Below are 15,473 nucleotides of genomic sequence, written 5' to 3'. Positions count from 1 at the left end.
TGCAATGTGTATGAGGATTGCATAACTACTGCCCCTTTTTATGCCCCTCATGCTAGTAATCCAATGTTGGAAAGTAGTTATGTGAAATATAACAGTGCATTTTGGACTTGTGCACTTGTTCACAAACACAAGGCCCCATTCTTGATCTCACTCCACCCCCAACCCGGACAATTGAGCACACTCTCGCCAGTGTTGTCTGTTAATCATTAATCAATGTACTTTGAGCTGTGATAAGCGGCTCGCTTCAAAAGCATGCGGTGCGATAAGTCATTCCCAGTAATGAAAAATAAAAGCTCGTTTGTTGGACTGCATTTGTATTCAAAATGATTAGCAAATATTTTTGGGGGGTCTCATAAAGATGAATGTGATTTTAGGCCATTCATTTCAAACTGGGTTCAATGGGTTGACAGTGTACAGTACATTATGCAAGTAATCACTTGCAGATGCACGTTATTAATCTATAACATTAACAAAACATGCAAATTTAAGCCTTTTAAATAGTAAGTCAATCTCCGAAGGTTTTTTTTACAAAAATTTTTTCTCTACGGCCTCACAAGGTTAAACACGGAAATCTGATTAATATTGCTTTGTGGAGTAAGAGTAATGCGTGAAATGTACCTTTTTTTCCTGCCATTTTGCCACTTGTGGTCGAATAAAAACTTGATCACAGTTGCTCAGCTGCATCTGGTCAGCTGACATTTGTAAGCTGAGCCGTGATTGGTCATTACCTGAGCCCTGGGCAACTGTGATGTATTTTTCAGTTGTCAGCAAAAGGTAAAATAGACGCCCCTAGAGATGGATGTTAAACTGTTTTTTTTGTTGTTGCTTTTTTTTTTATATTCCACAAATACAATATAAATCTGGTAATACTATGTTTAGACTTGAGTGGCTGCAAAGAACATTATGTATTGACCATGTCCAATATACTTCCAAATAATTACTGGGTCATACCACAATTACGGGACATTTTATGCCCCACTCATCGAATTTTCAATAATCCATCCATCCATTTTCTAGAGCCACTTATTCTCAAATAGGGTTGCTGGTGCCAGCCAATCACAAGGCACACAGAGACAAACAACAATTCATTCACACCTATGGACAATTTAGTATGTTCAATTCACCTGCCATGCATGTTTTCGGAGTGTGGGAGGAAATCAAAGTGCTCGGAACTAACCCACATATGGGCTTGGGGAGAACATGCAAACTCCACACAGGAAGGCCGATGCCAGGTGGATTTGAACTTGGGTCCCTTTAAAGGTGAGGCAGACGTGCTATTGACTGCACCACTGAGCCGCCAAATTTAAATAACCCACATACAAAATGCTGAAAGGTGCAGTTTCTTACTTAAATTACTTGTGTTGAGACTATATATATATATATATATATATATATATATATATATATATATATATATATATATATATATATATATATATATAAACTAAGAGAAAACAAAATACCAAAGAAGTCTCGAGTAAGCCAAAACATAACCTAAAATATCAAACTCCAAGCCAAACTTAAGTCAAACTCCAGGGACATATTGTCACATTTTTTTAAGAGTGAGAACATTCAATCCCAGATATGTAATTATCGATTTAATACTTGAAAGTATCTAGAAATTAATGTGCTTAATGTACTTAAGTATCCATTTATTACTTAGAGTAAATATCTGGGATTTAATGATTGGAGTCTTAAAAACGTGAAATTATGTCCCTGCCCCTGGCACTGAATGAGGTAAAATGATTAGCTTATTAGCAAGCTCTGTAGGGTGAAAATAAACCTAAACATTTGAATCAGGTGTGTTTGAGACAGACGTTTTGAAAACACGCAGGATACTGGCCTTCGAGGAGTTTGACACCAGTGCCTTAAAAAGAAATGTTGGTCAGAAGTAACAGCTAGCAGTAACAGCTAGCTAAACATAGTTTCTATTCCTTAGAGCAGGGATGTCCAAACTCAGTCCTGGAGGGTCGGTATCATGCATGTTTTCCAGGTTTGTTCCCCAAAATACCTGATTCAAATGATCAGGATCATTATCAGGCTTCTGCTGAACTTGCTGATAAACTGATTTTTTTTTTTAAATATGTGTGTCAGGGAAATAAATGTGTAGGAAAAAAATGCAGGATATCAGCCCTCGAGGACCGGTTTTGGACACCCCTGCCTTAGTGATAGCTAACATTAGCACCGATTTGAAAACCTGTTACTCAATGAAGCCTGTGATGGTTGCTTACCTATTATTGACGAATATGTAGCAGAAATATATGAAAGGTTTACTTATCAAGAATATTGAAGCCAAAATGTCCTCCAATTCTACATTTGACTGTAATGCAATCCTTATCTTATATTTTAATCCTAAATTTTGTTGTACAGTGAAGTTGTGCAGTTTCATCAAAAAGAGCACTTGCAAAAGCAAAAATGCAATACACTCCTGCTATGCACCACGCCACCAGCAGCCTGACAGACAGCCCGCAGTTTCCATTCACATTTTTTGACAGCCCCCAGCATCACCCCCTCCCTCTTTTCCGCACAGCAGATGCCGCGATGGGCGCCATGACGGTGATCTGGGATTCTGCCTGCAGAAATAACCAAAGATGTTATGACACGAAGAAGAGCCTACATCGAAGCCAAGATGGCGGACTCACCCATATTGCGCATGCGCGTCAGCATGAACGGATTTGTTTTATAAACGCCTCCACCTCCCATTGTAATCTTTATAGCAGTAAAAATTAAACATGTAACATGTTCTGTAAGTGTTTACATTGAGTGTTTAGGGTGTGACGTTTTCCCTTTTTTTTAATTGTTGATATTCTACAAACGAGCTTCACTTCCCAAAATGCAATGCGAGGCTACAACCATGCCGGTTAAGTGAATCATCTCAACGTGTGAACGTCTTTGATAGCGGGTAGCTACTGTTTGAAGGCAGCAGAGAGGCGACCAACCGGCGAGGGAGGCAGCAGGCGAAGAGGAGGACAAGAGGACAAGAGGGAGTTTTGGGCTGCGTCCCGTGTTTGGAACCAGCGACACCAGACTTCTGCAACCCGCCTGGCGCGAGACAGGCACCCGTGTAACCTTCAGAAAAAAAGAGGCCTCAGCATTTTGACGACCAACTTACTTGTTTTGAACTCATAAAACAAGCGTCGCGCCGAAGTGGGCTGGAAGTAAGGAAACGTTTTAGTTTGAGGACGCACACTGGGATTTAAAGAACATATCTGGCAGCACGGAGTCGCGACTACAATCGGACCTTTTGGGTGTAAATTACGACTACTATTTGAAAGGGTCCGACTTGGGTTACGTTTGACAGGCACGGTGAGCACATGACACGGGAACCCTTTGAAGAAAATTGCAATGATGACGTTTGGCAGTTAAGCGAAGTAACGTTAACAGCGCTAGCCTGCAAGCTACTTGGCTAATGTAGCAGGCTGCTAACTAAGCCTGTGTCGCCCTTTGCATTCCCGGAGCAGAGGAGGGGCATTGGGGCCCTTGTTGCATTGCGGCTCTGCCTTGCATTTTTTTTTTTTTGAAGCTAGAATGGAGAATCCCAAATGGGAAAAGCGTTAAACTGCGGCGACAGGACCGTTTTCCATTTTTGTAAAATCAAGGAGAAACCTCCGAACCAACTGGCCTGGGGCTGCCAGGCTATGTTATTGGGACTATACTTTTCTCTTGTACCCTGCGGCGATCAGGAATGTTAACATGGGGAGCCGCTGCACCCCTTATACACCCAAAATGTGGATCTCCAAGTAAAAGATCATGACTAAATCGACAATACAGCAACTTGCCCGCAGCTGAAAGTTTGCTGTTATTATTTCCGAACCATTCAACGTGAAGTAACTTTTTTTTCACTGGCCCGTTTGAGCCCACCCGTTTCATATTTTTCACCAACTCGTTAAATCCAACTGGACTGTACAACCATGTCTGGAGAGGTGCGTTTGAAGAAGTTGGAAAAGCTGATTTTGGACGGGCCCGCTGAGTCCAATGGCCAGTGTCTTAGTGTGGAAGCCCTCCTGGACGTCCTGGTGTGTCTCTACGATGAGTGCAACAATTCTCCACTCCGAAGGGAGAAGAATATTCTGGAGTTTCTGGATTGGGGTAAGGCAGTAGTAGTAGCGATATTTATTCCCGATTCTTGTATGCACCTCAGATTCATTGTTATTATTTTTTTTCTTTTGGTAAGACGATAGGCTAATAATGTTGGTTGTGCACGGGCCCTCCCTTCCCCATCACATTCCTTTTATAGTAGTCTTGGGACACTAACGCTCCTTAAAAACAAAATACAACAAAAAATACTAACTAGCCTACATGGGTGTGTCTTACTGTTACCTTTTTGGGTAAAACACACTTACATATATTGCACACCCAACAATATACAGTTTTGTAATAAATATTTTCGTTTCATTTCATTTCCGAGCACTATGAGAATGTCATGGATAGGATCAAATGCATTGAGACTAAAGTATGTCAATGTAAGAATTGTATTTTGTGTAGGTTCAACAATTACTAAGTAATTGAACATTTTTGATAATCGATTGTTTGGATCTTTGAATGTCTCACAATTTGATTAAATACCTTTTTTGGAGGGGTCTGATTTGATTCAGAATCAATTTTCGATTCAGAGGAATTTTCGATTCTATATGATTCCATTCAATTAATGATTTCTGCTTGAATCTATGGATGCGCAAAGAGTCATCCCATTACTCCAGTCCGCTTTACAAGACAGAAGAAGTCCAGAAAATAATATATATGTATATACGATATATGATATGCTACAATTACAAATAAAAACGTTCCATAATAATCAATTATTTTCATGAGTTAGTGATGGCCATAACCGACACTGGTGAGTCATTTAACATGCAGCATTACACAGTTAACATCACCAATGCCTGTACTTCCACTGATCAGGATGCCTATTAAAAGTCATACACACTGAATGTTATAGATACGACTGTAGAATGTTTAGATAGGGATGCCAAAAGGACAACAATCCTCTCACACATGTACAATGTTATTGCATTAAATAATATATCTATTTGTGCCTATTTATCTATAACATACTTTTTATAATGTTTATTTGTAAAACTATCCTACAGGACTATTGGAGTATACTATTTGTTCACATTTCGAATCCTTTATATGGTGTTGCTCTCTAAAAAGAATGTTATTTTGTTTCCTTGGTTATACCGTAATCACAGTTGCATGGCCTTTCTTTTCCAAATTTTTATAAGTTTAAAGGTGTAACGCTTCCAGTTTTGTAACTCTTCCACCGCTCGCGTGTAAACCTAGGGGAAAAAACATCACATGAAGCCTTGGGGACCACACACGCACACACTAGTTAGTGTAGAAGACCAATGTGTGTGTGCGCTTGTGTGACATTGAGAGTTTGGTTTGTGCATGAAGCAGGAATGTGAACAACTCACCTTTTTTAGCTAGCTGCCGGAGCATGCCTGCCCTGCCCTGCCCTGCATGTCTGGGAAAGCCCTGGAAGCAGAAACAACTATGCACTCTCACAGGAGGGAATGTGGATTCATGATTCGCCAGACAGCGAAAGTCAATTTCAAATGGAAGAAAATCAGTTAGTTTAGTTGACAACTATATTTCCTCTAATTCATTTGTAGTCAGTTTTGCAAAAGACAGACAATAGATGTGATAATTACAGTAGACAGGATGATAGTTAAGTGGTCAAATGGTGGTTCATTTTGGTTGTGGTTTTCAGTGTTGTCAACCCCACCCAAAGCCATCTGTGCAACCTGTTGTCGGCCTATTCTAAAAATTCATCTCTGTGGGCTCCTAAAACGCTGGTCAGGGCGGCTTGCTTCGTGTGAGAATGAAAAGGCCATTTCTTGTTTTGCCTAACTATTTGTTTTTCTTTCTTCATTATGCACTGATTGTTCCAGTCAAAGCACTGTTTTTTTGCCCCAGTTGTTCTATTCTGAAGGATAAAGTGACCAATGTGGTCCCAGTCTTTTGTCCAATTATTTTAAACAACTTGCTGCCATTGATGTTTGTTCAATCCAAGTCATTATATCACAGCTCTGATGCAACTTGTTAGATAATAGTTTCTCAGCTTCTCAACTACGGAGTTGGTATTTCCAAAGATAGGTTTGTGCGTCCGCTTTTGCTGTATTGCTTTGAAACTAGGGATGCACAAATACATTTTGCGTTCTAAGATGAATATAATTACATATTTACATTTAAGTACTCATTGAAGTGGATAAGAAGTACACATACTTGATTTTTTTATTTTTTTAATTTCATAAAAACACAAAAGAAGCTTTTAATGAGTTTTAATGCTCGAATAAAATATTTTGTACATTAACAGCATGAAATTTACTAAAATTTAACGGCACATTTTTTTGCCACAAATTGCCAGTAATACAAGATGTTTTTTTTCTGAGTCAGTTATATATTACCTACCGGGATGAAAAAAAAAATCTCTTTCTTTGTAGTGATATCAGAGTCTGAATACTTCATTCAATCATTCTGGACTATTATGATTTTAATTGTGTAACATACCTGAGGAAACTTAATAAAAAAAGTGTTATCCAGAAAAAAACATTTACAACTTCTGCTAAACTAGCTATTCATATCTTTTGCATAACTTGCTTGGATGCCATCATTTAGTAGTTAACTGTTGTAAACGCATCATGTAAACCTCCAATTCAGCATTTTGCCACTTGTGCGAAATCTCACTTTCACTATTTATCTCATTTTTAAATAATTTGTGAAATGACTAATTCATCAGAATAATTTATTTCCTAGCCCTCGTTAACAAAAAAAAAAATTAAATGCTGCTTTTTCAGGATATCGCAAGTTCTAAAATGAAAATGTCGCGCAGAGCTGAGGACAGAGGTGTTAGCTTGGTGCTTGTCAGGTGGCTTGCGACGAAGCATAATTTACATTCGGCTAAAAGTGTTGTCACCCATATCTTAAACATCTCCACATGGCTGACATGGCTCCTATCCAGATTTATCAGTGTAATGGTTTTGGAGCGTTTTTGTATGAGTCGACTATGGCAGAGATGTAGGCCTACAGTATGGTATCAGTACCAATACGACTTCCATCGATGCATTACTAAAAAAAAAAAGTTAGGATCAATTTTTGCTGGATGAATTGATCATTGTCGCTTGGGGCCGTTATAGCGCATTTTAAACCAGTCACCAGAGGTTTTTCAAAAAACGATTCAATTTTCAGTTCATTATTTCAAAAGGTTTTACTTTGAAAATGGTTAGTGATAAAGAGATATTGTAAAAGTTGCTCGGTGCAGTTTTGCTTCTTTGACACTTAACCCTTTCACTACAGATTTTTTTTTTCGAAAAAAATAAAACTTATGGCATATATTACTTGTTTATAAGTCAATAGATAGTAATCAGTGTAATCTATGGTAACACACATAGCACATGTTGTCAATATATATCCACTGTACTAAATGGTTAATTGATGAGAACTTGTACAGCGCAAGCTGCCTTTTTGACAATCGGCTAAGCACTGGGTTTTTGTGATTGAAAAAGTTGCCAAATATCGCTAGAATCTGTAGATAGTAGGGATGGGACGATATCTCACCAAACAAGATCTTGCGAGATCAAACACCACGAGATTTTTCACTCCGACATGCCACGACATTCATTTCCTTTTCACTTTTTTGGAGGGAATGGCTTATTGAGACTATAATGCAATGGAGGGCAACAAGGCTGATGGATAGGTTTGATTACGAAACTCTTGTACAGTAGGTGGTGTTATGCACCTAACCGTTGTTTGCAATCCGCCATTAATTGAAAGGGAGAAAGACTCAATGGAACCATTTAAAATTAGACAAATGTTAGTTTGCTGCATCACGGATGGCTTGTTGTCGTGCTCTACAGTAAAATCATTATTGTAGTTACACAGTATTGCAGTTACTATTTGCATTAATGTTTTTTTAATGTTTGGCACTTTAAACATAAGATATTATTTTTGTCATGTTCAACTATGAAAAAGCTCAGCTGCTACTTTTTTTGAAGTAGCGTGCGTAAAGGAAGTACTGTACTGTATTTTATTTTGCTCATGTTCAACTATTCTGATCTCAGGTGCATCATTTGTTATTGCAACAGCACATGGAAGAACTTTAGTTTATTGCAGCCTGCTCAATAAAAATATATAATTTCGAAATTGGAATGTTTTTACTAGCAATTTTTTTTTTAAATTTTGGAAAAAAATCTCGTCATATCTCGTCGTGGACTCAATCTCTTGAGATAGCTCGTCTTGTGGGATTTGTATCTTGTCCCATGCCTAGTAGATGGGTGTGTAATCAACCACTGGGATGCCATTTCATCTTATTGCTTCCATTCCTATACCCACTCCCATTTTTTTGAAAAGCCGTGGCACGCATTGTCTAATCCGGAGTGAAAGGGTTAAAATGTTTGAACATTTTAATTAGTTGTTTTTAGTTTCTTTGTAGATTACCTGATCAAAAGACCAGCACACCTGCAATAAAACTTACAAACACCGTATTAGTTTCATCGCCTCCCAATTTCTGCTTTACCACTACAAAACAATTGTCACAGTGGCAGCCTATTAAAAGCAGGCTACATCTGATAGATGGCATAAACAAAGTTTAATCCTACATGCTGTAAAATGGTTCAAGATGGTCTGCGTGAAACCCAATAACGCACCAGTTTTAGACTGCGCTAGCCTTTTACAGACAACCAAAGTAATGTACAGCCAGAGTCAGACTCCCGCACAAAAGCCCCACATTCAAACCACACTCGTCGACCATGTGCACCTTTTTATGATCTATCAATAAGGGGCCACGGCGTTTCTTTTTCACCCCGCAAAAGTGAATGAGCCATGGAAGAAAGCAAACATTTAAATTGGGTGTGCTTTTCTTCTTCTTTGGTGACCTCATTCCACCTGAAATGGAGACCCCGGCATGACCTGAAGCCACGGGGGAGATGAACATGGGAAAGTACGCGGTATCCCGATTCCTCATGTTTACTTCAGCAGTTGTGCAGAGTAGACCTCTCGTTCAGGCTTGTGCTCCTTCATCTTCACTCCACAATGTGCTTTGTGAACCACAAATTGACTTGAATTCATGCACGCTGGTACTATTTTATTGTTTATCACAATACAAGGAGTACCGACACATTATAGACAACCATAACTACTAAATTGGTTTACATTGCACCTTTCTAAGCACCAAGATATTCATAGAACCTAAACAAAAACATTCAAACGTACTTGCACATACTTTCTAATTACACAAGTATGTTAAAACGAGTTTTCCAGTCAAAAATGGTTACTCCCCATTGGCTGCACTGTACGTCCGTATATATTAGACTTGTAGTTTATTTTTTATCATTCTAAATCCAAGACATATAAAATGTATATATGTCAAAGACAGTAAGAAGTGCTATGTGGGGACTTTGCACCACTATACAAAATAAACAATTTACAATGCATACAAAAGACACCTATTAATTTATTTTTATTATTATGAGATAAACCAGCATTTCTGAGCCAGCCTTTGAGTGTATGATTCAGTTTTACTTCTTTACTAAGCTTTCGCTCCTGCCAGATTACAATGAGTATGTTCCTATTTACAAGGAAAGTAATTTTCTGGCCCTTGTAATTGTTTTTAGCAGTATCTGTAGTTTTTATAATTTACATTTCACACAACTCAGATTAATTGTAATGTTTCTTTTGCCTTTCTGAAAAGTGTCTGCAATGCTAACATGGAGGAGGCCGCCTGACCTTTTGTCAATCCAGCGTCAGCACGAGCCTGCAATGGCCAGCTGTTCAGCTGCTGCTGATGTGTGTGTGTGTGTGTGTGTGTGTGGGGTTGTTTCTCTCCACCTTGCAGGGCTGTAATTGGCAGCCTGCCCCTGACACGCACGCCCATGCACACCTTGTTGTGCGAGTGTGTATGCAGACTCACTCATATAGACGCATACTTGTTGTTTTGAATTAAATTCGACGTCATGCCCCTTTGGTTCCACCTCATCCAGAACAAAAAGGCTTGTATTTGAGGCTATCCTCTCAGCCCCTTGGCATTTTGTACTTTCTGCCTGTTACTCTCCTACCAGCAAGCATGTGATTAGACCACTTTGAAGCTAATTCAGTAGCTATGGAGGAAAAACAGGGTTTATCACATATTTAGGGGCTCAATGAATCGGTTTTCCAAATTGAATTGAAGGATTAAGATTACTGGGTCTGTATTATGCTGATCTTGGTACTGGGCCTAAATTATTTTTTTTCAGTAGATGCACTCTCCTAACAGGACATCCTCACAACCTTTCCTGTCTGGTTGTCCGGTGGTGACGGTGGGCACAGTGAACAGGAAGAAAGTACAAGAACTGAGTGAGCTAGTTGGGACTAAACGTCTACATGATGTCATTCAAGGAAGTGAGACAGCTGTATTGCATTGTGGCATTGTGTGTTCACTTGTGTCCAGCATTGTGGCGGTGTTGACAAGTGGTTGAAGTCATTAACGGGGTAATTTCCTTCCAGAGAATCCGGCTTGCATATAAGCTCATGTCTCATTTGTGTTGCTGGTGTATTCGCACAGAAAATAGTTTGTTTAAAGTCTTGTATTCGTTTTTATAACAACAAAGTCGAATGACAACTTCAATGTTGAAAAGCTGGAGACATGTTTTAAGGTTATTATTTTGGATAAGGGAAAAGGAGTTTCAAATGTGTTGACGTTTTAGAACAGGGAGCAGCAAACTGAATGAAAATAGAACTAAAACTATTACACCATATAAAATGTGGTTTTTAAGGTTATTATTTTGGATAAGGGAAAAGGAGTTTCAAATATGTTGACGTTTTAGAACAGGGAGCAGCAAACTGAATGAAAATAGAACTAAAACTAATACGTTGCTCCCTTAACTTTAATCTGTGCTCTTCAGGAAAGAAGATTCCAAGTAATTTTCTGAAGATAACATAAACGAGATTTTGTTGTTAATAGAGGTTCAAAGATTTATTGACACCTAATCAATAATCAAATAAACTGATATTAGTTTTTTGGTAATGTTTTAATCATTTAAAGACTAAAATTGTCCACATTCTCAGAATTTTGTCATCTTGATTGTAAATACTCTAATTTCTTTCGTCAACTTTGAAAACTGACAAACTATCAGTGTTAAGTCAAAATTACATACTTACAAACTTCTGTTTTTATTTTGGAAAACAATTATCAGTATTTTAGCCTATTTTCAGACATGTTATGAACCAAACACTGTTATCAAATGATTTAAAACGAAACAAAAACTATTACGTTTCAGCCAATTTGACAAATGTCCTGTTTTTTTTTTTAATAAAGGTACGACATTGTTTATTTAATAATTCAATTAATGAACAATATAATAGACTGATTATTAAAATAATCATAAGTTGCCGCAATGGTTAAAATCAATATTTGGCTTAGGGGTGAACGTTTGGAAAATCCCGAGAGCTTTTCCTATGAAAAGAATAAATCGGTAGTAATCAGAGGCCAGTGCTGACGTGGTTAGGCTTTTCAGACGTTCTCTCGATTTGTTTGTTGGCAGGGAAAGACTTACTGTTAATTGTGTTGGTTCATTAGAAATGTGGCAGGTGCTGCTTGACTTCCTTTCTGCAATTCTCAAAGGAGCCACTGCAGCACACCATGTCATTAGCCAGACCCAAAGACCCCCAGGACCTGACCACAAATGTCATCTACCCCGCTATGCTTCCCCTTTCCTCTTCCCCGCCCCATCCCCTCATCCCTCAACATGAATATTGCTTTTAATTTTCTTGTCCTCTTCTGCTTCGTTCTTTGCTTGTGGGTTTGGATGACCCCTGCTGAACTAACTGTGTATCATGAAAGCTAGCACAGACTTATTAATTGGTTACTTAGGTCATCTTACCTTTGTCAGGGAGGTTTCATTTTATTTTTTTAAGGTTATGTACACATTGATTGGAAATTCCCTCTGATCATTGCTGGTTACTCTCCTTCAATTCAATGACTAAATTCCTTTAAAATGGGTCTTTGATGTCTATAGCTGTTAAAGGGGCAGGGTGTATGTAGTATTAGCAAGTTACTCATTTTAAAAACCCACTATAAATTTCAATATGACTTTCTGTATAATCATAGCTCTAGTAATCTGTATTTATATTACACGGGGAGCGCCGCTCAGATGGGGATAGTCATGTTTCTTTTAGCTACAAAAAGCGAAGGAAGAAAACTTTAGCCAACCTAATTTAAATCACGTTTTGCATGTCAGTTTGTGTCTTGTGTGCAGCTGAGTGAGTTTCTGGTTTGTATGCCAATCACAAATAAAAACTGAAAAAAGAGGAAATAGAAGGTTTGTATGCCAATCATAAATAAAAGAAAGAAGGGGGGAAGCACAAGTTTGACGACTGCACAACGATCGACTTGGGAGTTAGGATGACTAGTTATTCTACACTTTTGAGTTCACCCATTAAACACAAAAGAAAATGGAGACAACAAAGACATCCCTAACCCTCTGAAAGCCTAACCCTAACAGCCAAAATGAGCAGCTGTGGCTTCCTTGTATCGTGCGCAGGCTGTCCAGGCATGCGCTGTGTTGTTTATTCTCGTGTGCCTGGATTGCTTTCCTGCATTCTACTTGACTGGTAAAAGTGTTTTTTGCATTTAGAAAAGTGTGGAAGTGTCGGATTTTGGCCATGGAGTCTGTACTGTGCAGCTCTTGTTTCATTCTTGCGTCTGTGCCAATGGACTTCCCCAGCTGTGGCCTCCTTGATTATGTCTGCAGAAACCCGGGGTAAACTAAGCGATGTTGACGTATTTGCCCAAGTTTTCTAGATTGCCCACTATTGTGCACCGAAAGCAATGGTGAATTGTATCTATTTGCTCGCTCTCTCACTCGCCTGGCGCATGCTTCCAACGTTTGGTCTCTCTGAGACGCCGTTGTGCGTGTGCTGCATTCATGTAACGCTAGTAAATGGCAATTCTTAATTCTACACACTGCGCCTTTAATGGCAGTGAATGAGTAAATCAGTTGTGTGACGATGACAGTATCTCATGTGACCTTGAAGACTGCAGGACTTTCGCAGTTGCTTTCAACGCAACAGAGTAGGCGGAGTTAGTTGTGTGTGCTGAATTGCAAACTTCTGTTAAGGCAAAGGGACATTCCCGTAACCACAGTTGCCCTCCTGCCGGAGTAATGAGGTTATCCTCATTTAAGTCAGCGGGCAGATGAGTCAGTCCAGGCCAACTAAACTATGTTTTTTCAAAACCTTTATTATTTTAATTGTTTACTTCCTGGCGTTGCTGCCCTGTTGTGACATTTGTTATTGGGCATGTATGTTTTTTCATTATGCACGATGAGTGTAAACACATGGATATAGGATATGTGTTACTTCTAAAATGCATGCAACTGAGATAGAGGCATTATACATTACCTTCATGTAACTCCAGCCTTGCATTTCTTTCTCCTCTTCCTGTAGCCTTTTATAAATGAATTTACTGAACTTCAATAGTTTAACATAAAACAAGCTCCTCACACCTACATAAGCACAAGGTTTGGTTCTAATGATGAGTCTAATGATTGGCAGATATTGGCTTGATTTTATGTGTCATACTACTGGTATCTACATTGTCGACACTAATATAATTAGTTTGTGTTTCTACATGCCTCGACACTGGTGCAAGCATAGGAAAAGTCTTAGTTCTGTGGAGTTACTCAATAATTTAGTTGTGCTTTTAATGCTGTGTAAACACTTGTCATTCAGGAAAAATGTCTGCTAGACATTTGACTTTTCAGCGTGGAACACCAATTAGCAAGCCCGTCTTTGTCTACAAGCCGAGCTTACAATGGGCGACACATCAACAAGTCAATGCTGCAGACTGGGCAACATCTTAAATGCATTTTTCAAAGTTTCCCATGTTGTTAACGGCCAAAGTTCTGGCATTCTGCCTACCAATTGGGATCAAAGGGATCCACAGCCAGCTTGCAAAGGGAAAAGCACATTGGCATAGTTTTGTCTCTTCCCAATTGGTTGGAGAGGAAGTGTAAGCCAGGAAATGAAAGCATTTCAGTGCTTGTCTTAGAAAAAAATGCCAGCAAAAACTACTCAAAAGTTAAGTGAACAATGTCTTATTGTTTATCGTTGACTATAATATACAGGGTGTTGAGAAAGTCACTTAAAAATGTTTTGACAGGCGTTCAATATAGAATAGGGCTACGCTAATTATCGGCTGAGCTAAATACCACCGCCAATATTTATCATTTTGATAAATACCGCTATCAACCTTTGTCAAAACTGACGACCGATAAAAGATCATTTAAAACTTAGTTGACATCATCAAAATAAAGATACTTTACTTGTTGAACGACTTGTTGAACGTTTTTATTCTTCCAAACAACACACATTAATAGAGTATCTCATGAATTCTGAATTATGCTATGAAAACGTTTCCCCGAAAAGATGTAAAAAAAAAAAAAAAAAAAAAAAAAACAGCACTCGATTAGATCAAATTAAGTGTTAGTTTCCGCTTAGTTAACAGGAGATGTATGGTGTGCCGGTTTGTGGCTTCAGATTTAATTACGGTAATTGTTTAGTTTTGGACTATATCTTCATGTTGCGTTGCTGACTTTTGTTTTCTCAAAACCATCTTTAGAGTCAGATGAGATAGATCATATGACCCCTTGGTGCAATGGCGTAACACGTACATATGTCGATTTGTGCTTGTACTTTGTACTGTGCTTTTAGGGTGACCTTCTTTAATGTCCTATATGCCCTTTAAGACATTTCAAAAAAGTTGAGTTTGAAATTATGAATTTGTCAATTGTGATTAAAAAAAAAAAAGTTTGTGGTCGGTATTTTTTTTTCCCTTTTACTGAAAATGAATATCGGCTCGAAATATTAGTTATCGATCTTATTGATTAACAATAATTGCTGTCTGTGAGTAGGCAAATGCCGATAACCGAATTGGCAATATGCGTCGGTTTAAAAAGTCACGGTTATTAGAAACTGTGAAATATGTGATAGTACCACCCAAATCTGATATTATACTATGCCTATCTGTGAGCTATTGTGAATATTGTGTTTTTGTTTTTTTCCGAGGCATTTTCATTATGATTTTATTAAGTTCATCTTTGCATCATATTATTTGTACTGATACTCTTTCTTGATGAAGCTGTTAGGCTGACTTTTTTTGCTGTCCCATACACTCTAAGACATGGTAAGTCTAAGTTTGAATTTGTATTTTCAAAAGATGCTGACATTTAATTTTAACATTGCGTCCAAATATCAGTTGTCACCATTCTTGACTACCACATTGGCATCTCTATTGTGTATCTTTTAATATAGAATCCAGGAGGAACAATTGAGGTCTATTCTATATTGAAACAGCACAGTGACCTCTGATCACTTTGTATAACTTTATTATACACATTTTTGTTTTGTACCAAGCAATCTCTTTTGATTTAGTTTTGCTAACAATTTTTGAATGACACTGATTGTAATTGGGCACATTGGGCCTATCAGTGACTCAG

At 38.3% G+C, this 15,473-nt stretch overlaps 1 protein-coding gene across 7 annotated transcripts in view; it reads left to right on the top strand.

Annotated features, from left to right (window-relative positions):
* The first annotated feature begins 2,917 nt into the window (after positions 1–2,917).
* The window catches only part of cdc42bpab (CDC42 binding protein kinase alpha (DMPK-like) b), an 80,333-nt gene continuing 67,777 nt past the window's right edge, over positions 2,918–15,473 (top strand). For all 7 annotated transcript variants that reach the window (XM_088403172.1, XM_088403175.1, XM_088403177.1 and 4 more), the window contains exon 1: positions 2,918–4,089. In XM_088403172.1, the coding sequence (XP_088259298.1) occupies positions 3,912–4,089 (178 nt within the window). In that variant the 5' untranslated portion in view covers positions 2,918–3,911. The remainder of the gene's footprint in view (positions 4,090–15,473) is intronic.

The sequence above is a fragment of the Hippichthys cyanospilos genome, chromosome 20 (assembly GCF_059441005.1).
Source record: "Hippichthys cyanospilos isolate Australia breed blue-spotted pipefish chromosome 20, RoL_Hcya_1.0, whole genome shotgun sequence".
Classification (NCBI taxonomy): Eukaryota; Metazoa; Chordata; class Actinopteri; order Syngnathiformes; family Syngnathidae; genus Hippichthys; species Hippichthys cyanospilos.
Note: the sequence above shows the minus strand (reverse complement) of the source record. Positions and strands in the feature narration are given on the sequence as shown.